At 48.5% G+C, this 27,556-nt stretch overlaps 1 protein-coding gene across 1 annotated transcript in view; it reads right to left on the bottom strand.

Moving 5' to 3' along the window:
* The window catches only part of LOC139403169 (relaxin receptor 2-like), a 171,763-nt gene that overhangs the window by 42,992 nt on the left and 101,215 nt on the right, over positions 1-27,556 (bottom strand). The window contains exons 13-15 of the mRNA XM_071146873.1: positions 15,777-15,848; positions 11,521-11,592; positions 9,477-9,706 (exon numbers count right to left, since the gene is read on the bottom strand). Coding sequence (XP_071002974.1) covers positions 9,477-9,706; positions 11,521-11,592; positions 15,777-15,848 — 374 coding nt within the window. The remainder of the gene's footprint in view (positions 1-9,476; positions 9,707-11,520; positions 11,593-15,776; positions 15,849-27,556) is intronic.

Raw genomic sequence — 27,556 nt, 5'->3', positions numbered from 1 at the left:
CTACCCTCTGTAGCAGGACCTCTATACTATCTACTACCCTCTGTAGCAGGATCTCTATACTATCTACTACCCTCTGTAGCAGGACCTCTATACTATCTACTACCCTCTATAGCAGGACCTCTATACTATCTACTACCCTCTGTAGTAGGACCTCTATACTATCTACTACCCTCTGTAGCAGGACCTCTATACTATCTACTACCCCCCTCTGCAGCAGGACCTCTATACTATCTACTACCCTCTGTAGCAGGACCTCTATACTATCTACTACCCTCTATAGCAGGACCTCTATACTATCTACTACCCTCTGTAGCAGGACCTCTATACTATCTACTACCCCCCTCTGTAGCAGGACCTCTATACTATCTACTACCCTCTATAGCAGGACCTCTATACTATCTACTACCCTCTGTAGCAGGACCTCTATACTATCTACTACCCCCCTATGCAGCAGGACCTCTATACTATCTACTACCCTCTGTAGCAGGACCTCTATACTATCTACTACCCTCTGTAGCAGGACCTCTATACTATCTACTACCCCCCTCTGTAGCAGGACCTCTATACTATCTACTACCCTCTGTAGCAGGACCTCTATACTATCTACTACCCTCTGTAGCAGGACCTCTATACTATCTACTACCCCCCTATGCAGCAGGACCTCTATACTATCTACTACCCTCTGTAGCAGGACCTCTATACTATCTACTACCCTCTGTAGCAGGACCTCTATACTATCTACTACCCCCCTCTGTAGCAGGACCTCCATACTATCTACTACCCCCCTCTGTAGCAGGACCTCTATACTATCTACTACCCCCCTCTGTAGCAGGACCTCTATACTATCTACTACCCTCTGTAGCAGGACCTCTATACTATCTACTACCCTCTGTAGCAGGACCTCTATACTATCTACTACCCTCTGTAGCAGGACCTCTATACTATCTACTACCCTCTGTAGCAGGACCTCTATACTATCTACTACCCCCCTATGCAGCAGGATCTCTATACTATCTACTACCCTCTGTAGCAGGACCTCTATACTATCTACTACCCTCTGTAGCAGGACCTCTATACTATCTACTACCCTCTGTAGCAGGACCTCTATACTATCTACTACCCCCCTCTGCAGTAGGACCTCTATACTATCTACTACCCTCTGTAGCAGGACCTCTATACTATCTACTACCCTCTGTAGCAGGACCTCTATACTATCTACTACCCTCTGTAGCAGGACCTCTATACTATCTACTACCTCCCTCTGCAGTAGGACCTCTATACTATCTACTACCCCCCTATGCAGTAGGATCTCTATACTATCTACTACCCTCTGTAGCAGGACCTCTATACTATCTACTACCCTCTGTAGCAGGACCTCTATACTATCTACTACCCTCTGTAGCAGGACCTCTATACTATCTACTACCCTCTGTAGCAGGACCTCTATACTATCTACTACCCTCTGTAGCAGGACCTCTATACTATCTACTACCCTCTGTAGCAGGACCTCTATACTATCTACTACCCTCTGTAGCAGGACCTCTATACTATCTACTACCCCCCTCTGTAGCAGGACCTCTATACTATCTACTACCCCCCTCTGTAGCAGGACCTCTATACTATCTACTACCCTCTGTAGCAGGACCTCTATACTATCTACTACCCTCTGTAGCAGGACCTCTATACTATCTACTACCCCCCTCTGCAGTAGGACCTCTATACTATCTACTACCCTCTGTAGCAGGACCTCTATACTATCTACTACCCTCTGTAGCAGGATCTCTATACTATCTACTACCCCCCTATGCAGTAGGATCTCTATACTATCTACTACCCTCTGTAGCAGGATCTCTATACTATCTACTACCCCCCTATGCAGCAGGACCTCTATACTATCTACTACCCTCTGTAGCAGGACCTCTATACTATCTACTACCCTCTGTAGCAGGACCTCTATACTATCTACCCCCCTCTGTAGCAGGACCTCTATACTATCTACTACCCTCTGTAGCAGGACCTCTATACTATCTACTACCCTCTGTAGCAGGACCTCTATACTATCTACTACCCTCTGTAGCAGGACCTCTATACTATCTACTACCCCCCTATGCAGCAGGACCTCTATACTATCTACTACCCTCTGTAGCAGGACCTCTATACTATCTACTACCCTCTATAGCAGGACCTCTATACTATCTACTACCCTCTGTAGCAGGACCTCTATACTATCTACTACCCCCCTCTGTAGCAGGACCTCTATACTATCTACTACCCTCTGTAGCAGGACCTCTATACTATCTACTACCCTCTGTAGCAGGACCTCTATACTATCTACTACCCTCTGTAGCAGGACCTCTATACTATCTACTACCCTCTGTAGCAGGACCTCTATACTATCTACTACCCCCCTCTGTAGCAGGACCTCTATATTATCTACTACCCTCTGTAGCAGGACCTCTATACTATCTACTACCCCCCTCTGTAGCAGGACCTCTATACTATCTACTACCCTCTGTAGCAGGACCTCTATACTATCTACTACCCTCTGTAGCAGGACCTCTATACTATCTACTACCCCCCTATGCAGTAGGACCTCTATACTATCTACTACCCTCTGTAGCAGGACCTCTATACTATCTACTACCCTCTGTAGCAGGACCTCTATACTATCTACTACCCTCTGTAGCAGGACCTCTATACTATCTACTACCCTCTGTAGCAGGACCTCTATACTATCTACTACCCCCCTCTGCAGTAGGACCTCTATACTATCTACTACCCTCTGTAGCAGGACCTCTATACTATCTACTACCCTCTGTAGCAGGACCTCTATACTATCTACTACCCTCTGTAGCAGGACCTCTATACTATCTACTACCTCCCTCTGCAGTAGGACCTCTATACTATCTACTACCCCCCTATGCAGTAGGATCTCTATACTATCTACTACCCTCTGTAGCAGGACCTCTATACTATCTACTACCCTCTGTAGCAGGACCTCTATACTATCTACTACCCTCTGTAGCAGGACCTCTATACTATCTACTACCCTCTGTAGCAGGACCTCTATACTATCTACTACCCTCTGTAGCAGGACCTCTATACTATCTACTACCCTCTGTAGCAGGACCTCTATACTATCTACTACCCTCTGTAGCAGGACCTCTATACTATCTACTACCCTCTGCAGTAGGACCTCTATACTATCTACTACCCCCCTATGCAGCAGGATCTCTATACTATCTACTACCCTCTGTAGCAGGACCTCTATACTATCTACTACCCTCTGTAGCAGGACCTCTATACTATCTACTACCCTCTGTAGCAGGACCTCTATACTATCTACTACCCTCTGTAGCAGGACCTCTATACTATCTACTACCCTCTGTAGCAGGACCTCTATACTATCTACTACCCTCTGTAGCAGGACCTCTATACTATCTACTACCCTCTGTAGCAGGACCTCTATACTATCTACTACCCCCCTCTGCAGCAGGACCTCTATACTATATACTACCCTCTGTAGCAGGACCTCTATACTATCTACTACCCTCTATAGCAGGACCTCTATACTATCTACTACCCCCCTATGCAGTAGGATCTCTATACTATCTACTACCCCCCTCTGTAGCAGGACCTCTATATTATCTACTACCCTCTGTAGCAGGACCTCTATACTATCTACTACCCCCCTCTGTAGCAGGACCTCTATACTATCTACTACCCTCTGTAGCAGGACCTCTATACTATCTACTACCCTCTGTAGCAGGACCTCTATACTATCTACTACCCCCCTATGCAGTAGGACCTCTATACTATCTACTACCCTCTGTAGCAGGACCTCTATACTATCTACTACCCTCTGTAGCAGGACCTCTATACTATCTACTACCCTCTGTAGCAGGACCTCTATACTATCTACTACCCTCTGTAGCAGGACCTCTATACTATCTACTACCCCCCTCTGCAGTAGGACCTCTATACTATCTACTACCCTCTGTAGCAGGACCTCTATACTATCTACTACCCTCTGTAGCAGGACCTCTATACTATCTACTACCCTCTGTAGCAGGACCTCTATACTATCTACTACCTCCCTCTGCAGTAGGACCTCTATACTATCTACTACCCCCCTATGCAGTAGGATCTCTATACTATCTACTACCCTCTGTAGCAGGACCTCTATACTATCTACTACCCTCTGTAGCAGGACCTCTATACTATCTACTACCCTCTGTAGCAGGACCTCTATACTATCTACTACCCTCTGTAGCAGGACCTCTATACTATCTACTACCCTCTGTAGCAGGACCTCTATACTATCTACTACCCTCTGTAGCAGGACCTCTATACTATCTACTACCCTCTGTAGCAGGACCTCTATACTATCTACTACCCTCTGCAGTAGGACCTCTATACTATCTACTACCCCCCTATGCAGCAGGATCTCTATACTATCTACTACCCTCTGTAGCAGGACCTCTATACTATCTACTACCCTCTGTAGCAGGACCTCTATACTATCTACTACCCACTGTAGCAGGACCTCTATACTATCTACTACCCTCTGTAGCAGGACCTCTATACTATCTACTACCCTCTGTAGCAGGACCTCTATACTATCTACTACCCTCTGTAGCAGGACCTCTATACTATCTACTACCCTCTGTAGCAGGACCTCTATACTATCTACTACCCCCCTCTGCAGCAGGACCTCTATACTATATACTACCCTCTGTAGCAGGACCTCTATACTATCTACTACCCTCTATAGCAGGACCTCTATACTATCTACTACCCCCCTATGCAGTAGGATCTCTATACTATCTACTACCCTCTGTAGCAGGACCTCTATACTATCTACTACCCTCTGTAGCAGGACCTCTATACTATCTACTACCCTCTGTAGCAGGACCTCTATACTATCTACTACCCTCTGTAGCAGGACCTCTATACTATCTACTACCCCCCTCTGTAGCAGGACCTCTATACTATCTACTACCCCCCTCTGTAGTAGGACCTCTATACTATCTACTACCCTCTGTAGCAGGACCTCTATACTATCTACTACCCTCTGTAGCAGGACCTCTATACTATCTACTACCCCCCTCTGTAGCAGGACCTCTATACTATCTACTACCCTCTGTAGCAGGATCTCTATACTATCTACTACCCTCTGTAGCAGGACCTCTATACTATCTACTACCCTCTGTAGCAGGACCTCTATACTATCTACTACCTCCCTCTGCAGTAGGATCTCTATACTATCTACTACCCTCTGCAGTAGGATCTCTATACTATCTACTACCTCCCTCTGCAGTAGGATCTCTATACTATCTACTACCTCCCTATGCAGTAGGATCTCTATACTATCTACTACCCTCTGCAGCAGGACCTCTATACTATCTACTACCCTCTGCAGTAGGATCTCTATACTATCTACTACCTCCCTATGCAGTAGGATCTCTATACTATCTACTACCTCCCTATGCAGTAGGATCTCTATACTATCTACTACCCTCTGTAGCAGGACCTCTATACTATCTACTACCCTCTGTAGCAGGACCTCTATACTATCTACTACCCTCTGCAGCAGGACCTCTATACTATCTACTACCCTCTGTAGCAGGACCTCTATACTATCTACTACCCTCTATAGCAGGACCTCTATACTATCTACTACCCTCTGTAGCAGGACCTCTATACTATCTACTACCCCCCTCTGTAGCAGGACCTCTATACTATCTACTACCCTCTGTAGCAGGACCTCTATACTATCTACTACCCTCTGTAGCAGGACCTCTATACTATCTACTACCCCCCTCTGTAGCAGGACCTCTATACTATCTACTACCCTCTGTAGCAGGACCTCTATACTATCTACTACCCCCCTATGCAGCAGGACCTCTATACTATCTACTACCCCCCTCTGTAGCAGGACCTCTATACTATCTACTACCCCCCTCTGTAGCAGGACCTCTATACTATCTACTACCCTCTGTAGCAGGACCTCTATACTATCTACTACCCTCTGCAGTAGGACCTCTATACTATTTGCTACCCTCTGTAGCAGGACCTCTATACTATCTACTACCCTCTGTAGCAGGACCTCTATACTATCTACTACCCTCTGTAGCAGGACCTCTATACTATCTACTACCCCCCTCTGTAGCAGGACCTCTATACTATTTGCTACCCTCTGTAGTGCCTTGCAGTCAGATGTCAAGCAGGTGCCATACCAGGCGGTGATGCAGCCAGTCAAGATGCTCTCAACGGTGCAGCTGTATTACCTTTTGATGATCTGAGGACCCATGCCTAATCTTTTCAGTCTCCTGAGGGGGAAAAGGTTTTGTCGTGCCCTCTTCACCACTGTTTTGGTGTGTTTGGACCATGATAGATCCTTGGTGATCCTGGACACAGAGAAACTTAAAGCTCTCGACCTGCTCCGCTAAAGCCCCGTCGATGTGGATGGTGCGTGCTCGGCCCTCCATTTCCTGTAGTCCATGATCAGCTCCTTTGTATATCTGGGGTTGAAGGAGAGGTTTTTGTCTCTGCACCACACTGACCTCTTCCCTGTAGGCTCATCCTCGGTGATCAGTCCTACCACCGTTGTGTAGTTGGCAAACGTAATGACGGTGTTGGGAGTCGTGCGCTGCCAGGCAGTCGTGGGTGAACAGGGAACAGGTCTGCAGGCGTAGGCGGCTGGTGATGGAGATCTGGAAGGACAAAGCATGCACCCCTGAGGGTCCTCAGTGTTGAGGGTCAGCGTGGTGGAGCGGGTGGTTGCCTACCTTCACCACCTGGGGTCGGGCCCATTAGGAGGTTCAGGATCCAGTTGCAGAGGGAGGGGTTTATTCCCAGGGTCCTTAGCTTAGTGATGAGCTTGAAGGGCACTATGGTGTTGAACGCCGAGCTGTAGTCAATGAACAACATTGTCACCTAGGTGTTCCTTTTGTCCAGGTGGGAAAGGGCAGTGTGGAGTGGAATAGAGAATGCGTCATCTGTGGATCTGTTGGGGATTGGAGTGGGTCTGGAATGAGGGTGTTAATGTGAGCCTATCAAAGTTTTTCATGGTACAAATGTGAGTGCCACGGGGTAACACTCATTTATGCAGCTGGTCAACATCCTGGTAATCCATCTGGCCCTGAGACCTAGTGAATGTTAACCTGTTTAAAGGTCTTACTCACATCGGCTATGGACAGTGTGATCACATAGTCGTCTGGGAAAGCTGGTGCTCTCATGTACGGTTCAGTATTGCTTGCCACAAAGAGAGCATAGAAGGAATGTATCTCGTCTGGTAGGCTCGTGTCACCGGGCAGCTCGCTTTTGGGTTTCCCTTTATAATCCATGATAGTTTGCTAGCCCTGCCACATCACAAGAAAGAGAGAGCCCTGCCAATTAACAAGAAAGAGAGAGCCCTGCCACATCGTAGAGAGAGAGGGAGCCCTATCACATCTGACGTGGGGAATTAGGCTGAGGAGGCATGGATAGAGGAGAGAGGGATGAGGGGTGGAGGCATTGGGAATGATGGCCACCAAGGGGGAGAGCTAGGGAGGGAGAATAAAATGAGAGAAATTAGAGAGTTGAAGGGGGACTTGTGAGGTTACTGGTAGAGACCTGGTAGGAACCTAGTAGAAAGTGTACTGATAGAGACCTGGTAGAAACCTGGTAGAGAGTGTACTGGTAGAGACCTGGTAGAGAGTGTACTGGTAGAGACCTGGTAGAGAAAGTACTGGTAGAAATCTGGTAGAGACCTGGTAGAGAATGTACTGGTAGAGATCTGGTAGAGACCTGGTAGAGATCTGGTAGAGACCTGGTAGAGATCTGGTAGAGACCTGGTAGAGAATGTACTGGTAGAGACCTGGTAGAGAGTGTACTGGTAGAGACCTGGTAGAGAGTGTACTGGTAGAGACCTGGTAGAGAGTGTACTGGTAGAGAATGTACTGATAGAGACCTGGTAGAGAATGTACTGGTAGAGACATGGTAGAGAATGTACTGATAGAGATCTGGTAGAGAATGTACTGATAGAGAGAGACCTGGTAGAGAATGTACTGATAGAGACCTGCTAGAGACCTGGTAGAGAATGTACTGGTAGAGACCTGGTAGAGAATGTACTGATAGAGATCTGGTAGAGAATGTACTGATAGAGACCTGGTAGAGAATGTACTGGTAGAAACCTGGTAGAGACCTGGTAGAGAGTGTACTGGTAGAGACCTGGTAGAGAATGTACTGGTAGAAACCTGGTAGAGACCTGGTAGAGAGTGTACTGGTAGAGACCTGGTAGAGAATGTACTGGTAGAGACCTGGTAGAGAGTGTACTGGTAGAGACCTGGTAGAGAGTGTACTGGTAGAGACCTAGTAGAGACCTGGTAGAGAGTGTACTGGTAGAGACCTAGTAGAGAGTGTACTGGTAGAGACCTAGTAGAGACCTGGTAGAGAGTGTACTGGTAGAGACCTAGTAGAGACCTGGTAGAGAGTGTACTGGTAGAGACCTAGTAGAGACCTGGTAGAGAGTGTACTGGTAGAGACCTAGTAGAGACCTGGTAGAGAATGTACTGATAGAGACCTGGTAGAGACCTGGTAGAGACCTGGTAGAGAATGTACTGATAGAGACCTGGTAGAGAGTGTACTGGTAGAGACCTGGTAGAGAGTGTACTGATAGAGACCTGGTAGAGAGTGTACTGGTAGAGACCTGGTAGAGAGTGTACTGATAGAGACCTGGTAGAGAATGTACTGGTAGAGACCTGGTAGAGACCTGGTAGAGAGTGTACTGGTAGAGACCTGGTAGAGAGTGTACTGGTAGAGACCTGGTAGAGAGTGTACTGGTAGAGACCTGGTAGAGAGAGTTCCAGAACTAGAACAAAAGCAGATAGTAGATTGTTGTGGTAGAAGAGAGAGTTAAGAGAGAAAATAGGAGAGGGGAAAATAGGCTGTCCCCCGAGAAAACAAAGAGAAGAAGAGAGGGATGAAGGTGGAATGAGAGGGATGAAGGGGTAATGAGAGGGATGAAGGGGTAATGAGAGGGATGAAGGGGTAATGAGAGGGATGAAGGGGTAATGAGAGGGATGAAGGGGTAATGAGAGGGATGAAGGGGTAATGAGAGGGATGAAGGGGTAATGAGAGGGATGAAGGGGTAATGAGAGGGATGAAGGGGTAATGAGAGGGATGAAGGGGTAATGAGAGGGATGAAGGGGTAATGAGAGGGATGAAGGGGTAATGAGAGGGATGAAGGGGTAATGAGAGGGATGAAGGGGTAATGAGAGGGATGAAGGGGTAATGAGAGGGATGAAGGGGTAATGAGAGGGATGAAGGTGGAATGAGAGGGATGAAGGGGTAATGAATGACAGATGAGTAACAGCAGTTTGTTGTGACAGCAGGTCCAGAGAGAAAGAGAGAGATAGAAAGAGAGAGTGTGTGTGTGTGTGTGTGTGTGTATGTGCGTGCTTGTGCATCTATAAACAGTACATATAACTCACAGCAGAGGACTTTGATGCAGGCGGCGTGCAGGTTGTTCTCCGCTCTGATCAGGGATCTCATCCCGATGACGAAGAGGTTCCCGAAGCATGTGATGAAGGCCATGACCCACACAGAGACCCTGAGCACCACGTTGGCTAACAGGTCCTCGAAGGAAGAGATACCGTCCGTGTTGGGCTTACACGTTCTCACGTGGGGCGCATAGGAACAGTACTGGAACGTCTTGAAGTAGCTACGGAGAGGAGAGGAAGGGTTGGGGGATAGGAGGGGAGGAGAGGAAGGGGTGGGGGACAGGAGGAGAGGAGAGGAAGGGGTGGGGGATAGGAGGAGAGGAGAGGAAGGGGTGGGGGACAGGAGGAGAGGAGAGGAAGGGGTGGGGGATAGGAGGAGAGGAGAGGAAGGGGTGGGGGACAGGAAGAGAGGAGAGGAAGGGGTGGGGGATAGGAGGAGAGGAGGGGTTGGGGGATAGGAGGAGAGGAGAGGTTGGGGTGGGGGACAGGAGGAGAGGAGAGGAAGGGGTGGGGATAGGAGGAGAGGAGAGGAAGGGGTGGGGATAGGAGGAGAGGAGAGGAAGGGGTGGGGGACAGGAGGAGAGGAGAGGAAGGGGTGGGGGATAGGAGGAGAGGAGAGGTTGGGGGATAGGAGGAGAGGAGAGGAAGGGGTGGGGGACAGGAGGAGAGGAGAGGAAGGGGTGGGGGATAGGAGGAGAGGAGGGGTTGGGGGATAGGACGAGAGGAGAGGAAGGGATGGGGGATAGGAGGAGAGGAGAGGAAGGGGTGGAGGATAGGAGGAGAGGAGAGGAACGGGTGGGGGATAAGAGGAGAGGAAGGGGTGGGGGATAAGAGGAGAGGAAGGGGTGGGGGATAGGAGGAGAGGAGAGGAAGGGGTGGGGGATAGGAGGAGAGGAAGGGGTGGGGATAAGATGAGAAGAGAGGGTGTGGTGGGGGATAGGAGGAGAGCAGATGAGAGGAAGGGGTGGGGGAAAAGAGGAGAGGAGAGGAAGGGGTGGGGGATAGGAGGAGAGCAGATGAGAGGAAGGGGTGGGGGAAAAGAGGAGAGGAGAGGAAGGGGTGCGGGATAGGAGGAGAGGAGAGGAAGGGGTGGGGGATAAGAGGAGAGGAAGGTGTGGGGGGATAGGAGGAGAGGAGAGGAGAGGAAGGGGTGGGGGAAAAGAGGAGAGGAGAGGAAGGGGTGGGGGATAGGAGGAGAGGAGAGGAAGGGGTGGGGGATAAGAGGAGAGGAAGGGGTGGGGGGATAGGAGGAGAGGAAGGGGTGGGGGGATAGGAGGAGAGGAAGGGGTGGGGGATAGGAGGAGAGGAGAGGAAGGGGTGGGGATAGGAGGAGAGGAGAGGAAGGGGTGGGGGATAGGAGGAGAGGAGAGGAAGGGGTGGGGGATAAGATGAGAAGAGAGGGTGGGATGGGGGATAGGAGGAGAGGAGAGGAGAGGAAGGGGTGGGGGATAAGAGAGGAAGGGGTGGGGGATAAGAGAGGAAGGGGTGGGGATAAGAGGAGAAGAGAGGGTGGGGTGGGGGATAGGAGGAGAGGAAGGGGTTGGGGATAAGAGAGGAAGGGGTGGGGTATAAGAGAGGAAGGGGTGGGGATAAGAGAGGAAGGGGTGGGGGATAAGAGAGGAAGGGGTGGGGATAAGAGGAGAAGAGAGGGTGGGGTGGGAACATATAGTATAGAATGTGATATACAGGACATATAGTATAGAATGTGACATAGAGGACATATAGTATAGAATGTGATGAACATATAGTATAGAATGTGATGAACATATAGTATAGAATGTGATGAACATATAGTGTAGAATGTGACATAGAGGACATATAGTATAGAATGTGATGAACATATAGTATAGAATGTGATATACAGGACATATAGTATAGAATGTGATGAACATATAGTATAGAATGTGACGAACATATAGTATAGAATGTGATGAACATATAGTATAGAATGTGATGAACATATAGCATAGAATGTGATGAACATATAGCATAGAATGTGATTAACATCTAGTATAGAATGTGAATGTGTACATACATGTGTGAGAGGTTTCCCATGGGTAGAAACATCTTGGTCTGGATGTTTGGAATCTCAATACCCTCCAGACCCCTACAGAAAAGACAACACCGGTTATTAAGTTGAGTTGATTTCTTATCAGCATTGTCAATATTTATCTACATGTAGCGTGCTGTAGTGGTAGGTAAGGGTAGCGTACGGTACTGGTAGGTAATGGTAGTGTACTGTACTGGTAGGTAATGGTAGTGTACTGTACTGGTAGGTAATGGTAGCATGCTGTAGTGGTAGGTAATTGTAGTGTACGGTACTGGTATGTTCTGGTAGTGTACTGTACTGGTATGTTCTGGTAGGTACTGTACTGGTAGGTAATGGTAGTGTACTGTACTGGTAGGTAATGGTAGTGTACTGTACTGGTAGGTAATGGTAGTGTACTGTACTGGTAGGTACTGGTAGGTACTGTACTGGTAGGTAATGGTAGTGTACTGTACTGGTAGGTAATGGTAGTGTACTGTACTGGTAGGTAATGGTAGTGTACTGTACTGGTAGGTAATGGTAGCGTGCTGTAGTGGTAGTTAATGGTAGTGTACGGTACTGGAAGTGTACGGTACTGGTATGTTCTGTTAGTGTACAGTACTGGAAGTGTACGGTACTGGTAGGTAATGGTAGTGTACGGTACTGGTAGGTAATGGTAGTGTACTGTACTGGTATGTTCTGGTAGTGTACTGTACTGGTAGGTACTGGTAGTGTACGGTACTGGTATGTTCTGGTAGTGTACGTTACTGGTAGGTAATGGTAGTGTACTGTACTGGTATGTTCTGGTAGTGTACTGTACTGGTAGGTAATAGTAGTGTACGGTACTGGTAGGTAATGTACTGGTAGGTAATGTTATTGTACTGTACTAGTAGGAATGTACTGGTAGGTAATGGTAGTGTACTGTACTGGAATGTTCTGGTAGGTACTGTACTGGTAGGTAATGGTAGTGTATGGTACTGGTAGGAATGTACTGGTAGGTAATGGTAGTGTACGGTACTAGTAGGAATGTACTGGTAGGTAATGGTAGTGTACTATACCGGTAGGTACTGGTAGTGTACGGTACTGGTAGTGTAATATACTGGTAGGTAATGGTAGTGTACTGTACTGGTAGGTAATGTACTGGTAGGTAATGTACTTGTAGGTAATGTACTGATTAGGTAATGGTAGTGTCCTGGTAGGTAATAGTAGTGTACTGTACTGGTAGGTAATGTACTGGTAGGTACTGGTAATGTACTGGTAGGTAATGGTAGTGTACTGTACTGGTAGATAATGTACTGGTAGGTACTGGTAGTGTACTGTACTGGTAGGTAATGTATTGGTAGGTAATGGTAGTGTACTGTACTGGTAGGTAATGGTAGTGTACTGTACTGGTAGGTAATGGTAGTGTACTGTACTGGTAGGTACTGGTAGGTACTGTACTGGTAGGCAATGGTAGTGTACTGTACTGGTAGGTAATGGTAGTGTACTGTACTGGTAGGTAATGGTAGCGTGCTGTAGTGGTAGGTAATGGTAGTGTACGGTACTGGTAGTGTACGGTACTGGTATGTTCTGTTAGTGTACAGTACTGGTAGGTACTGTACTGGTAGGTAATGGTAGTGTACGGTACTGGTAGGTAATGGTAGTGTACTGTACTGGTATGTTCTGGTAGTGTACTGGTAGGTACTGGTAGTGTACGGTACTGGTATGTTCTGGTAGTGTACTGTACTGGTAGGTAATGTACTGGTAGGTAATGGTAGTGTACGGTACTAGTAGGAATGTACTGGTAGGTAATGGTAGTGTACTATACCGGTAGGTACTGGTAGTGTACCTTACTGGTAGTGTAATGTACTGGTAGGTAATGGTAGTGTACTGTACTGGTAGGTAATGTACTGGTAGGTAATGTACTTGCAGGTAATGTACTGATAGGTAATGGTAGTGTCCTGGTAGGTAATGGTAGTGTACTGTACTGGTAGGTAATGTACTGGTAGGTACTGGTAATGTACTGGTAGGTAATGGTAGTGTACTGTACTGGTAGGTAATGGTAGCATGCTGTAGTGGTAGGTAATGGTAGTGTACGGTACTGGTAGTGTACGGTACTGGTATGTTCTGTTAGTGTACAGTACTGGTAGGTACTGTACTGGTAGGTAATGGTAGTGTACGGTACTGGTATGTTCTGTTAGTGTACAGTACTGGTAGGTACTGTACTGGTAGGTAATGGTAGGTACTGTACTGGTAGGTAATGGTAGTGTACGGTACTGGTAGGTAATGGTAGTGTACTGTACTGGTATGTTCTGGTAGTGTACTGTACTGGTAGGTACTGGTAGTGTACGGTACTGGTATGTTCTGGTAGTGTACGGTACTGGTAGGTAATGGTAGTGTACTGTACTGGTATGTTCTGGTAGTGTACTGTACTGGTATGTTCTGGTAGGTACTGTACTGGTAGGTAATGGTAGTGTACGGTACTGGAGGGTAATGTACTGGTAGGTAATGTTATTGTACTGTACTAGTAGGAATGTACTGGTAGGTAATGGTAGTGTACTGTACTGGTATGTTCTGGTAGGTACTGTACTGGTAGGTAATGGTAGTGTACGGTACTGGTAGGAGTGTACTGGTAGGTAATGGTAGTGTACGGTACTAGTAGGAATGTACTGGTAGGTAATGGTAGTGTACTGTACTGGTAGGTAATGGTAGCGTGCTGTAGTGGTAGTTAATGGTAGTGTACGGTACTGGTAGTGTACGGTACTGGTATGTTCTGTTAGTGTACAGTACTGGTAGGTACTGTACTGGTAGGTAATGGTAGTGTACGGTACTGGTAGGTAATGGTAGTGTACTGTACTGGTATGTTCTGGTAGTGTACTGTACTGGTAGTGTACGGTACTGGTATGTTCTGGTAGTGTACGTTACTGGTAGGTAATGGTAGTGTACTGTACTGGTATGTTCTGGCAGTGTACTGTACTGGTATGTTCTGGTAGGTACTCTACTGGTAGGTAATGGTAGTGTACGGTACTGGTAGGTAATGTACTGGTAGGTAATGTTATTGTACTGTACTAGTAGGAATGTACTGGTAGGTAATGGTAGTGTACTGTACTGGAATGTTCTGGTAGGTACTGTACTGGTAGGCAATGGTAGTGTACGGTACTGGTAGGAATGTACTGGTAGGTAATGGTAGTGTACGGTACTAGTAGGAATGTACTGGTAGGTAATGGTAGTGTACTATACCGGTAGGTACTGGTAGTGTTCGGTACTGGTAGTGTAATGTACTGGTAGGTAATGGTAGTGTACTGTACTGGTAGGTATGTACTGGTAGGTAATGTACTTGTAGGTAATGTACTGATTAGGTAATGGTAGTGTCCTGGTAGGTAATAGTAGTGTACTGTACTGGTAGGTAATGTACTGGTAGGTACTGGTAATGTACTGGTAGGTAATGGTAGTGTACTGTACTGGTAGATAATGTACTGGTAGGTACTGGTAGTGTACTGTACTGGTAGGTAATGTATTGGTAGGTACTGCTAGTGTACTGTACTGGTAGGTAATGGTAGTGTACTGTACTGGTAGCTACTGGTAGTGTACTGTACTGGTAGGTAATGTACTGGTAGGTAATGGTATTGTACTGTACTGGTAAGTAATGTATTGGTAGGTAATGGTAGTGTACTGTACTGGTAGGTAATGGTAGTGTCCTGGTAGGTAATGGTAGTGTACTGTACTGGTAGGTAATGTACTGGTAGGTACTGGTAGTGTACTGGTAGGTAATGGTAGTGTACTGTACTGGTAGGTAATGTACTGTTAGGTACTGGTAGTGTACTGTACTGGTAGGTACTGGTAGGTAATGTACTGGTAGGTAATGGTATTGTACTGTACTGGTAGGTAATGTACTGTTAGGTACTGGTAGTGTACTGTACTGGTAGGTACTGGTAGTGTACTGTACTGGTAAGTAATGTATTGGTAGGTAATGGTAGTGTACTGTACTGGTAGGTAATGGTAGTGCACTGTACTAGTAGGTAATGGTAGTGTACTGTACTGGTAGGTAATGTACTGGTTGGTACTGGTAGTGTACTGTACTGGTAGGTAATGTACTGGTAGGTGCTGGTAGTGTACTGTACTGGTAGGTACTGGTGGTATACTGTACTGGTAGGTAATGTACTGGTAGGTAATGGTAGTGTAATGGTAGGTAATTGTAGTGTACTGAACTGGTAGGTAATGTACTGGTAGGTACTGGTGGTGTACTGTACTGATAGGCTAGGCTATACAGTATGTGTTCTACTCACAGGGACTGGAGCTGGGTCAGGTCATCAAAGTGACCCGGGTAGATGTGGAACAAAGGATTGTGGGATATGTTCCTGTGACAATACGTAAAAAACAAGTAAACAAGTGATTCTGTCTGACAGGCAAACAGACAGACCTGTATGGTTTTCCCTGGCTGTGAGAATGAAACTAACTGACTGTTATTTTCTCAGCAGAGGAGAAGGCTCCGCAGGGCTAGAGAAAGAACATGTTGCCAGGGCTAGTGGAGAAGATGTTGCCAGAGATAGTGGAGAAGATGTTGCCAGGGCTAGCGGAGAAGATGTTGCCAGGCCTAGCGGAGAAGATGTTGCCAGGGCTAGTGGAGAAGATGTTGCCAGGGCTAGTGGAGAAGATGTTGCCAGGGATAGTGGAGAAGATGTTGACAGGGCTAGTGGAGAAGATGTTGCCAGGGATAGTGGAGAAGATGTTGCCAGGGCTAGTGGAGAAGATGTTGCCAGGGCTAGTGGAGAAGATGTTGCCAGGGCTAGTGGAGAAGATGTTGCCAGGGCTAGTGGAGAAGATGTTGCCAGGGCTAGTGGAGAAGATGTTGCCAGGGATAGTGGAGAAGATGTTGCCAGGGCTAGTGGAGAAGATGTTGCCAGGGCTAGTGGAGAAGATGTTGCCAGGGATAGTGGAAAAGATGTTGCCAGGGATAGTGGAGAAGATGTTGCCAGGGATAGTGGAGAAGATGTTGCCAGGGATAGTGGAGAAGATGTTGCCAGGGCTAGTGGAGAAGATGTTGCCAGGGCTAGTGGAGAAGATGTTGCCAGGGCTAGTGGAGAAGATGTTGCAGGACTAGTGGAGAAGATGTTGCAGGGATAGTGGAGAAGATGTTGCCAGGGCTGTACTTGCTTCCCGTCTCCCAGTGTCTGTAGTTACGGAACCGTTACAGAATGCAGACACCACAGTTGGAAGCATCAGGGAGTTTTGTCCTTTTTTTTCCTTTTTTGTTGGTGACGTCGAGTTCGAGTGTCGCTGTCGTAACCGGGGATGACTCAGCTGGCTCGTCAGGCTTCTATGCCTCAGCTGGCTCGTCAGGCTTCTATGCCTCAGCTGGCTCGTCAGGCTTCTATGCCTCAGCTGGCTCGTCAGGCTTCTATGTCTCAGCTGGCTCGTCAGGCTTCTATGTCTCAGCTGGCTCGTCAGGCTTCTATGTCTCAGCTGGCTCGTCAGGCTTCTATGTCTCAGCTGGCTCGTCAGGCTTCTATGCCTCAGCTGGCTCGTCAGGCTTCTATGTCTCAGCTGGCTCGTCAGGCTTCTATGCTTCAGCTGGCTCGTCAGGCTTCTATGCCTCAGCTGGCTCGTCAGGCTTCTATGCCTCAGCTGGCTCGTCAGGCTTCTATGTCTCAGCTGGCTCGTCAGGCTTCTATGCCTCAGCTGGCTCGTCAGGCTTCTATGCCTCAGCTGGCTCGTCAGGCTTCTATGCCTCAGCTGGCTCGTCAGGCTTCTATGCCTCAGCTGGCTCGTCAGGCTTCTATGCCTCAGCTGGCTCGTCAGGCTTCTATGCCTCAGCTGGCTCGTCAGGCTTCTATGCCTCAGCTGGCTCGTCAGGCTTCTATGCCTCAGCTGGCTCGTCAGGCTTCTATGCCTCAGCTGGCTCGTCAGGCTTCTATGCCTCAGCTGGCTCGTCAGGCTTCTATGCCTCAGCTGGCTCGTCAGGCTTCTATGCCTCAGCTGGCTCGTCAGGCTTCTATGTCTCAGCTGGCTCGTCAGGCTTCTATGCCTCAGCTGGCTCGTCAGGCTTCTATGCCTCAGCTGGCTCGTCAGGCTTCTATGCCTCAGCTGGCTCGTCAGGCTTCTATGTCTCAGCTGGCTCGTCAGGCTTCTATGCCTCAGCTGGCTCGTCAGGCTTCTATGCCTCAGCTGGCTCGTCAGGCTTCTATGCCTCAGCTGGCTCGTCAGGCTTCTATGCCTCAGCTGGCTCGTCAGGCTTCTATGCCTCAGCTGGCTCGTCAGGCTTCTATGCCTCAGCTGGCTCGTCAGGCTTCTATGCCTCAGCTGGCTCGTCAGGCTTCTATGCCTCAGCTGGCTCGTCAGGCTTCTATGCCTCAGCTGGCTCGTCAGGCTTCTATGTCTCAGCTGGCTCGTCAGGCTTCTATGTCTCAGCTGGCTCGTCAGGCTTCTATGTCTCAGCTGGCTCGTCAGGCTTCTATGTCTCAGCTGGCTCGTCAGGCTTCTATGTCTCAGCTGGCTCGTCAGGCTTCTAAGTCTCAGCTGGCTCGTCAGGCTTCTATGCCTCAGCTGGCTCGTCAGGCTTCTATGCCTCAGCTGGCTCGTCAGGCTTCTATGCCTCAGCTGGCTCGTCAGGCTTCTATGCCTCAGCTGGCTCGTCAGGCTTCTATGCCTCAGCTGGCTCGTCAGGCTTCTATGTCTCAGCTGGCTCGTCAGGCTTCTATGTCTCAGCTGGCTCGTCAGGCTTCTATGTCTCAGCTGGCTCGTCAGGCTTCTATGTCTCAGCTGGCTCGTCAGGCTTCTATGTCTCAGCTGGCTCGTCAGGCTTCTATGTCTCAGCTGGCTCGTCAGGCTTCTATGCCTCAGCTGGCTCGTCAGGCTTCTATGTCTCAGCTGGCTCGTCAGGCTTCTATGCCTCAGCTGGCTCGTCAGGCTTCTATGCCTCAGCTGGCTCGTCAGGCTTCTATGCCTCAGCTGGCTCGTCAGGCTTCTATGTCTCAGCTGGCTCGTCAGGCTTCTATGCCTCAGCTGGCTCGTCAGGCTTCTATGCCTCAGCTGGCTCGTCAGGCTTCTATGCCTCAGCTGGCTCGTCAGGCTTCTATGTCTCAGCTGGCTCGTCAGGCTTCTATGCCTCAGCTGGCTCGTCAGGCTTCTATGCCTCAGCTGGCTCGTCAGGCTTCTATGCCTCAGCTGGCTCGTCAGGCTTCTATGCCTCAGCTGGCTCGTCAGGCTTCTATGCCTCAGCTGGCTCGTCAGGCTTCTATGCCTCAGCTGGCTCGTCAGGCTTCTATGTCTCAGCTGGCTCGTCAGGCTTCTATGTCTCAGCTGGCTCGTCAGGCTTCTATGCCTCAGCTGGCTCGTCAGGCTTCTATGTCTCAGCTGGCTCGTCAGGCTTCTATGCCTCAGCTGGCTCGTCAGGCTTCTATGCCTCAGCTGGCTCGTCAGGCTTCTATGCCTCAGCTGGCTCGTCAGGCTTCTATGCCTCAGCTGGCTCGTCAGGCTTCTATGCCTCAGCTGGCTCGTCAGGCTTCTATGCCTCAGCTGGCTCGTCAGGCTTCTATGTCTCAGCTGGCTCGTCAGGCTTCTATGTCTCAGCTGGCTCGTCAGGCTTCTATGTCTCAGCTGGCTCGTCAGGCTTCTATGTCTCAGCTGGCTCGTCAGGCTTCTATGTCTCAGCTGGCTCGTCAGGCTTCTATGCCTCAGCTGGCTCGTCAGGCTTCTATGTCTCAGCTGGCTCGTCAGGCTTCTATGCCTCAGCTGGCTCGTCAGGCTTCTATGCCTCAGCTGGCTCGTCAGGCTTCTATGCCTCAGCTGGCTCGTCAGGCTTCTATGTCTCAGCTGGCTCGTCAGGCTTCTATGCCTCAGCTGGCTCGTCAGGCTTCTATGCCTCAGCTGGCTCGTCAGGCTTCTATGCCTCAGCTGGCTCGTCAGGCTTCTATGTCTCAGCTGGCTCGTCAGGCTTCTATGCCTCAGCTGGCTCGTCAGGCTTCTATGCCTCAGCTGGCTCGTCAGGCTTCTATGCCTCAGCTGGCTCGTCAGGCTTCTATGCCTCAGCTGGCTCGTCAGGCTTCTATGCCTCAGCTGGCTCGTCAGGCTTCTATGCCTCAGCTGGCTCGTCAGGCTTCTATGTCTCAGCTGGCTCGTCAGGCTTCTATGTCTCAGCTGGCTCGTCAGGCTTCTATGCCTCAGCTGGCTCGTCAGGCTTCTATGTCTCAGCTGGCTCGTCAGGCTTCTATGCCTCAGCTGGCTCGTCAGGCTTCTATGCCTCAGCTGGCTCGTCAGGCTTCTATGCCTCAGCTGGCTCGTCAGGCTTCTATGTCTCAGCTGGCTCGTCAGGCTTCTATGCCTCAGCTGGCTCGTCAGGCTTCTATGCCTCAGCTGGCTCGTCAGGCTTCTATGCCTCAGCTGGCTCGTCAGGCTTCTATGTCTCAGCTGGCTCGTCAGGCTTCTATGCCTCAGCTGGCTCGTCAGGCTTCTATGCCTCAGCTGGCTCGTCAGGCTTCTATGCCTCAGCTGGCTCGTCAGGCTTCTATGCCTCAGCTGGCTCGTCAGGCTTCTATGCCTCAGCTGGCTCGTCAGGCTTCTATGCCTCAGCTGGCTCGTCAGGCTTCTATGCCTCAGCTGGCTCGTCAGGCTTCTATGTCTCAGCTGGCTCGTCAGGCTTCTATGTCTCAGCTGGCTCGTCAGGCTTCTATGTCTCAGCTGGCTCGTCAGGCTTCTATGTCTCAGCTGGCTCGTCAGGCTTCTATGTCTCAGCTGGCTCGTCAGGCTTCTATGCCTCAGCTGGCTCGTCAGGCTTCTATGCCTCAGCTGGCTCGTCAGGCTTCTATGCCTCAGCTGGCTCGTCAGGCTTCTATGCCTCAGCTGGCTCGTCAGGCTTCTATGCCTCAGCTGGCTCGTCAGGCTTCTATGCCTCAGCTGGCTCGTCAGGCTTCTATGCCTCAGCTGGCTCGTCAGGCTTCTATGCCTCAGCTGGCTCGTCAGGCTTCTATGTCTCAGCTGGCTCGTCAGGCTTCTATGTCTCAGCTGGCTCGTCAGGCTTCTAAGTCTCAGCTGGCTCGTCACGCTTCTATGCCTCAGCTGGCTCGAAAGCCTCGGTTTGCTCGGCCGTCTCCCATGCCATGCCACGGCCGGCTCCCACGCCATGCCTTGCCCGGCTCCCACGCCATGCCCCGCCCGGGTCCCAAATCAAATCAAATCAAATTTTATTTGTCACATACACATGGTTAGCAGATGTTAATGCGAGTGTAGCGAAATGCTTGTGCTTCTAGTTCCGACAATGCAGTAATAACCAACGACTAATTTAGCTAACAATTCCAAAACTACTACCTTATACACACAAGTGTAAAGGGATAAAGAATATGTACATAAATATATATGAATGAGTGATGGCACAGAGCGGCATAGGCAAGATCCAGTAGATGGTATCGAGTACAGTATATACATATGAGATGAGTATGTAAACAAAGTGGCATAGTTTAAAGTGGCTAGTGATACATGTATTACAGAAAGATGCAGAAGATGATATAGAGTACAGTATATACGTATACATATGAGATAAATAATGTAGGGTGTGTAAACATTATATTAAGTAGCATTGTTTAAAGTGGCTAGTGATATACTTTACATCAATTCCCATTATTAAAGTGGCTGGAGTTGAGTCAGTGTGTTGGCAGCAGCCACTCAATGTTAGTGGTGGCTGTTTAACAGTCTGATGGCCTTGAGATAGAAGCTGTTTTTCAGTCTCTCGGTCCCAGCTTTGATGCACCTGTACTGACCTCGCCTTCTGGATGATAGCAGGGTGAACAGGCAGTGGCTCGGGTGGTTGTTGTCCTTGATGATCTTTATGGCCTTCCTGTGACATCAGGTGGTGTAGGTGTCCTGGAGGGCAGGTAGTTTGCCCCCGGTGATGCGTTGTGCAGACCTCACTACCCTCTGGAGAGCCTTACGGTTGTGGGCGGAGCAGTTGCCGTACCAGGCGGTGATACAGCCCACCAGGATGCTCTCGATTGCGCATCTGTAGAAGTTTGTGAGTGCTTTTGGTGACAAGCCGAATTTCTTCAGCCTCCTGAGATTGAAGAGGCGCTGCTGCGCCTTCTTCACGATGCTGTCTGTGTGGGTGGACCAATTCAGTTTGTCTGTGATGTGTACGCCGAGGAACTTAAAACTTACTACCCTCTCCACTACTGTTCCATCGATGTGGATAGGGAGGTGTTCCCTCTGCTGTTTCCTGAAGTCCACAATCTTCTCCTTAGTTTTGTTGACGTTGAGTGTGAGGTTATTTTCCTGACACCACACTCCGAGGGCCCTCACCTCCTCCCTGCAGGCCGTCTCGTCGTTGTTGGTAATCAAGCCTACCACTGTTGTGTCGTCTGCAAACTTGATGATTGAGTTGTAGGCGTGCGTGGCCACGCAGTTGTGGGTGAACAGGGAGTACAGGAGAGGGCTCAGAACGCACCCTTGTGGGGCCCCAGTGTTGAGGATCAGCGGGGTGTAGATGTTGTTACCTACCCTCACCACCTGGGGCGGCCCGTCAGGAAGTCCAGTACCGTTGCACAGGGCGGGGTCGAGACCCAGGGTCTCGAGCTTGATGACGAGTTTGGAGGGTACTATGGTGTTAAATGCTGAGCTGTAGTCGATGAACAGCATTCTCACATAGGTATTCCTCTTGTACAGATGGGTTAGGGCAGTGTGCAGTGTGGTTGAGATTGCATCGTCTGTGGACCTATTTGGGCAGTAAGCAAATTGGAGTGGGTCTAGGGTATCAGGTAGGGTGGAGGTGATATGGTCCTTGACTAGTCTCTCAAAGCACTTCATGATGACGGAAGTGTTTAGCTCAGTTACCTTAGCTTTCTTGGGAACAGGAACAATGGTGGCCCTCTTGAAGCATGTTGGAACAGCAGACTGGGATAGGGATTGATTGTATATGTCCGTAAACACACCAGCCAGCTGGTCTGCGCATGCTCTGAGGGCGCGGCTGGGGATGCCGTCTGGGCCTGCAGCCTTGAGAGGGTTAACACGTTTAAATGTTTTATTCACCTCGGCTGCAGTGAAGGAGAGTCTGCATGTTTTGGTTGCGGGCCGTGTCAGTGGCACTGTATTGTCCTCAAAACAGGCAAAAAAGTGATTTAGTCTGCCTGGGAGCAAGACATCCTGGTCCATGACTGGGCTGGTTTTCTTTTTGTAATCCGTGATTGACTGTAGACCCTGCCACATACCTCTTGTGTCTGAGCCGTTGAATTGCGATTCTTCTTTGTCTCTATACTGACGCTTAACTTGTTTGATTACCTTGCGGAGGGAATAGCTACAATGTTTCCGGTCACCTTGCCCTGATTAAAAGCAGTGGTTCGTGCTTTCAGTTTCCCTCGAATGCTGCCATCAATCCACGGTTTCTGGTTTGGGAATGTTTTAATCGTTGCTATGGGAACGACATCTTCAACGCACGTTCTAATGAACTTGCTCACCGAATCAGCGTATTCGTCAATGTTGTTGTTTGACGCAATACGAAACATATCCCAGTCCACGTGATGGAAGCAGTCTTGGAGCGTGGAATCAGATTGGTCGGACCAGCGTTGAACAGACCTCAGCGTGGGAGCTTCTTGTTTTAGCTTCTGTCTGTAGGCAGGGAGCAACAAAATGGAGTTGTGGTCAGCTTTTCCGAAAGGAGGGCGGGGGAGGGCCTTATATGCATCGCGGAAGTTAGAATAGCAACGATCCAAGGTTTTACCAGCCCTGGTTGCGCAATCGATATGCTGATACAATTTAGGGAGTCTTGTTTTCAGATTAGCCTTGTTAAAATCCCCAGCTACATTGATTGCAGCCTCAGGGCTGATATGTGGATTCCAGTTTGCAAAGAGTCAAATAAAGTTTGTTCAGAGCCATGGATGTGTCTGCTTTTTAGATTAACTAACTTCTTAGTAATGACTCGGGACGTCGGGTTTGATACGAAAGCTTATTTTAGTAAGAATACTTGTTTACGTTACATTTAACAACAATTGTTTTGGTACAGAGCAATGCAGGTAAGATGCTGTTGGAAAGTCAGCCACAATCATCCGCACCTGCACATAATTGGCGCGTTATCACTCATTCCTCTCGCAAGGCATTCTGGGACTTGCAGTCAAAAAGCGTAATTCAACACAACCCAATACAATTACATATGCAAATAAATCTAAAGAAATATCTTTAGATACAGTTCAAAGAATAAACTCAAACATTAACTCTGTAACACATTAAAGTTACAACATCCTCCCCCCCCGATGAACAATTGTGTTCATCTAGATCTCTAGGCAGTATATCAACTGAATAGGTCTCCTCAACAAAGTCCCTGAAGCAGTACGAACTGAACATGATCTAACTAAGCCATCTCGGCCTGGAAACAGTTCCTCAATCTTTCCTAGTTTCCAGGTTTGTCTGGGTAGGTTATCTTCTCCAATGAGTACAACGTCACCCGCTTTCAGTGGGGTGGGCTGTGGTGTGTCACAGCGGTGTGCTGACTTTAGATCCAGCAAGTAGTCTCTTCGCCAACTGTTCCAGAAACTGGTCACAAGTCTCTGCCTGTACTTCCATCTGCGTGTCATTTCGCGCTTGTGTAACGTTGGGTGCTGAGTGTCACTTGCTCCAGAATGCATCACCTTCTCATGTTGGTACTGTATCAGCATTTCTGAGTATCTGGACTTATTGGGCAGAACCCATGGGTGCTGCTCTCTGAATGTGAAGTTGGACTGTTGCAGTCTTCCTCCTACACTGAGCAGTTCGTGTTCGTCCAGGAAAGGTTTCAGTTCTCTGATTTTACAGTCATTGTTTAGGCTTTTTCCTGCCTTCAGTAGTTTGATCTCCTGTCCGAAACTCTGTTGTTGTGTTACCTTAATCCAGTACTTTTCTGCATCGAACAGTTCGTCAGCAGTCAGTTCACCTTGCATCTTTATGGTTGTACGAGCATTGGCTATGAATCTCTTTATCCAGGCGGTGACTCTGAACACTCTTTTCAGTTTGCTGTACCTTTCAAGCTCCAACACAGGTTCAGTGCTGTCTGTGCTGTTTGCTGCGAGTTGTACAGTAGCCTGGCAACTGGACTTGAGTTCTATATTCACCTCATCCGGAACCTTGTTATCATCAGTCTCTTCGGACTGATTGGGTGATGTCAGAATTCTGGGTCCATTCCACCATAGCTCGCTCTGTGTCAAGTTTCTAACAGTTTGTCCTCTTGTAGGGAGGTCAGCTGGATTCGTTTTCCCTTCAATATGTGACCATGACTCTGGATTGGTCAAGGACTGGATCTCCGTCACTCTGTTCGCAACAAACTGTTTCCATTTCTGAGCTGAGCTGCAAATCCAATGCAGCACGATCATCGAGTCTGTCCACATGTTAATCTGTTTTTCTTCCATTTTCAGTGTGGTCATCAAGTTGTTTGCTAGTCTCGCTCCAATCACAGCTCCCATGAGCTCCAGGCGTGGCAGCGTCATTTTCTTAAGTGGGGCTACCCTGGACTTGGATGCGACTAGACTTGTTGTTTCCCTGTCTTGTGACTCACCTTGCAAGTAAGCTACTGCACTGTAAGCCCTTTCACTTGCATCACAGAACACGTGTAGTTTCAGGGTGTGGTTATTCTGTGGCCGCATGTCTGTTCTGTACCACCTTGGTATGGTGAGCTGGTGTAACTGGGGTAGTTCTGAACACCACTGTTGCCATTCTAGTGTCAGATCAGGTGGTAATTCTTCGTCCCAGCTGAGTCCCCTCTCCCACATTTCCTGGAACATGCACTTGATCCTGATGGTGAAGGGAGTTAAGAAACCAAGAGGGTCGAAGATACGTGCAGACGAATGCTCAGTAACGGCCTGAGGTCATACACAAAGTCATCCGTTTCCGGCCTCCATACTAAACCTAAAACCTTCAGCGCTAATCCTTGTGTTTCTAGCGTCAATGGGTGGTCAGTTGTCGTACTCTCCTCACATTTTGTTTTCAATTCAGGAGAATTTGTCATCCACTTGCAGAGGTCCATGCCTGCATTCGACAGCATTCGCTTTGCAGTTGTTGTCACAAGGTAAGCCTCTTCAACATTGCGTGAACTTGCAATGAAGTCATCTACGTAGAGTGACTCTCTCAGTATCTCTACAACTTCTGGTTGTTCTGTTTCATATAGTTTCAGGCGCTTCCTGATTGTAGCTGCCAGCAAAAATGGACTTGGGGAAGCTCCAAATACCACTCTTTTCATCCTCAGCACACGCAGCTCCTCTTCATTTTCTCCTCTTGGTGGGCCAGTGAGCCATAGAAATCTCACGGCGTCTCTGTCTCTCTCTGCTAGGGATATCTGCAGGAAAGCTTTCTTGATGTCTGCCATGAATGCGATCTCATGTAGTCTGAACTTTATCAGAACGCTGAGCAGATCCGGATTCAGGTTCGGTCCTGTGAGTAGACAGTCATTGAGAGATGGACAGCCATCTTCATGGGACGAGGCATCAAACACCAATCTCAGTTTTGTTGTCACCTTATCTTCTCGGAGTACTGCATGGTGAGGTAAGTAGTATTTTACGTTGTCTGCACTTGATGCGTTGTCCTTGGGCACGTCCTCTGCCATATCTTGTTGTAAGTAGTCTTCTACTACTTCATTGTATCTGCTGTACAACGTCACATCCTTCTTCAGCCTTTTCTTCAGACATTCAAACCGTTTCTTGGCGATTCTATAGTTGTCTTGGAGTTCTGGCATTTCTCGTTTCCATGGCAACTCCACATGGTATCGCCCATCTTTGAAGGTGGTTGTTTCCTCAAACCTTTGTAGAGCCTCGGTTTCCTCTGAGTTCTGTGTTTTCTCGCTTAGAATACCCAGAGACTCAAGCTCCCAGAATGCATGCAATTGCTTGGAGACTAGTGTGTCTTCATCAAGTGGGATGAACATGCAAGTTGCCTCGGCGACACTTGACATGGACACGGGTCCCTGCACCGACCATCCAAAGGTGCTCTCTAAAGCAACTAGCGTCTCCGTCAGTCGCTCCACTCTGCCTGATACTATCTGCCAGTAGTAGTCTGCTCCTATCAGGACAGAGAGTTCAGGATCATTGTCATCTCCTGGAAAGTCTGCGAGCTGCAGTCCCCTTTTACTGAGCTCATACTGAATCCGTTCACCAGGAACCTTCATCACAGCTGTGCACACTTGTGGGGTTTCAATTGCCTCTATCTCTATTCTCTGCTGTTTGTCCCAGACATTCTCCAAGATGACTTTCACTGTGTTGCGTTGGGATGTTGCTGGGGCAGAGGAGCCAAACGTGTGAAGAGTGAGTGCCTCTTGTCTGATTACTGGTAGCTTCAAGCCCTTCACAAGGTTTTCATGTATGAAGCTTCTCTGACTGCCTCCATCTAGTAAGCAACGAGCTATCTTCCTGCCCGATGGGCCTTCTACCCATGCCTTTGCCGTTTGTAGCAACACAGTGTTCTGTCCATCTGGTTTCATCTTCACTGAATGGGGAATAACTGAGGAAACAACAGCATCTACAGAAACAGTAGGGGGTTGCACCTCCCTCCTCTTACTGGTACAAACCGCAATGTGATGTCTGCTTCCACATGTTGCACATGACACATCTTTGACTTTACAGAATTTTGCTATGTGTCTCTGTCCTAAACATACAAAGCATCTTCCCATGTTCTTTAGTTTCTCTTTGCGTGTAGCAATATTGTAGTCAGTGCAGTTTTCTGATTTGTGATCTGCACTGTCACAAAATAGACACGTTTGTTGTTCCTTCTGGCTGGCTGTATGCAGTGCTGCAGCAGAGGGCATGTTGGGTCTTTTTGTTTTCATTTCATTGGAGAAGCATGACTTGTTCCATGGTTTGCTCTCTTTCTGTTGGTTGTATGATCTTGTCATTTGTAGCGCTCTCTCCCTGCTCTGAACCTCTTTCTGTAGGAAACTGATAATCTCAGACACTTTCCATTCATCATCTACTCCCCTCTGACGACTATAGTCAAGAGCTATGTCCTCTGGAATCATCTGCAGTAAGATTGGGAATAGTAGGCTTCCATAGGTTTCTGACATTACACCCAGTGATTCCAGGCTCCTAATCTGAATTTCACATTCATCATATAGCTGCCTCAATGCATTTAG

This window comes from Oncorhynchus clarkii, unplaced genomic scaffold (genome assembly GCF_045791955.1).
Source record: "Oncorhynchus clarkii lewisi isolate Uvic-CL-2024 unplaced genomic scaffold, UVic_Ocla_1.0 unplaced_contig_9054_pilon_pilon, whole genome shotgun sequence".
NCBI lineage: Eukaryota > Metazoa > Chordata > Actinopteri > Salmoniformes > Salmonidae > Oncorhynchus > Oncorhynchus clarkii.
Note: the sequence above shows the minus strand (reverse complement) of the source record. Positions and strands in the feature narration are given on the sequence as shown.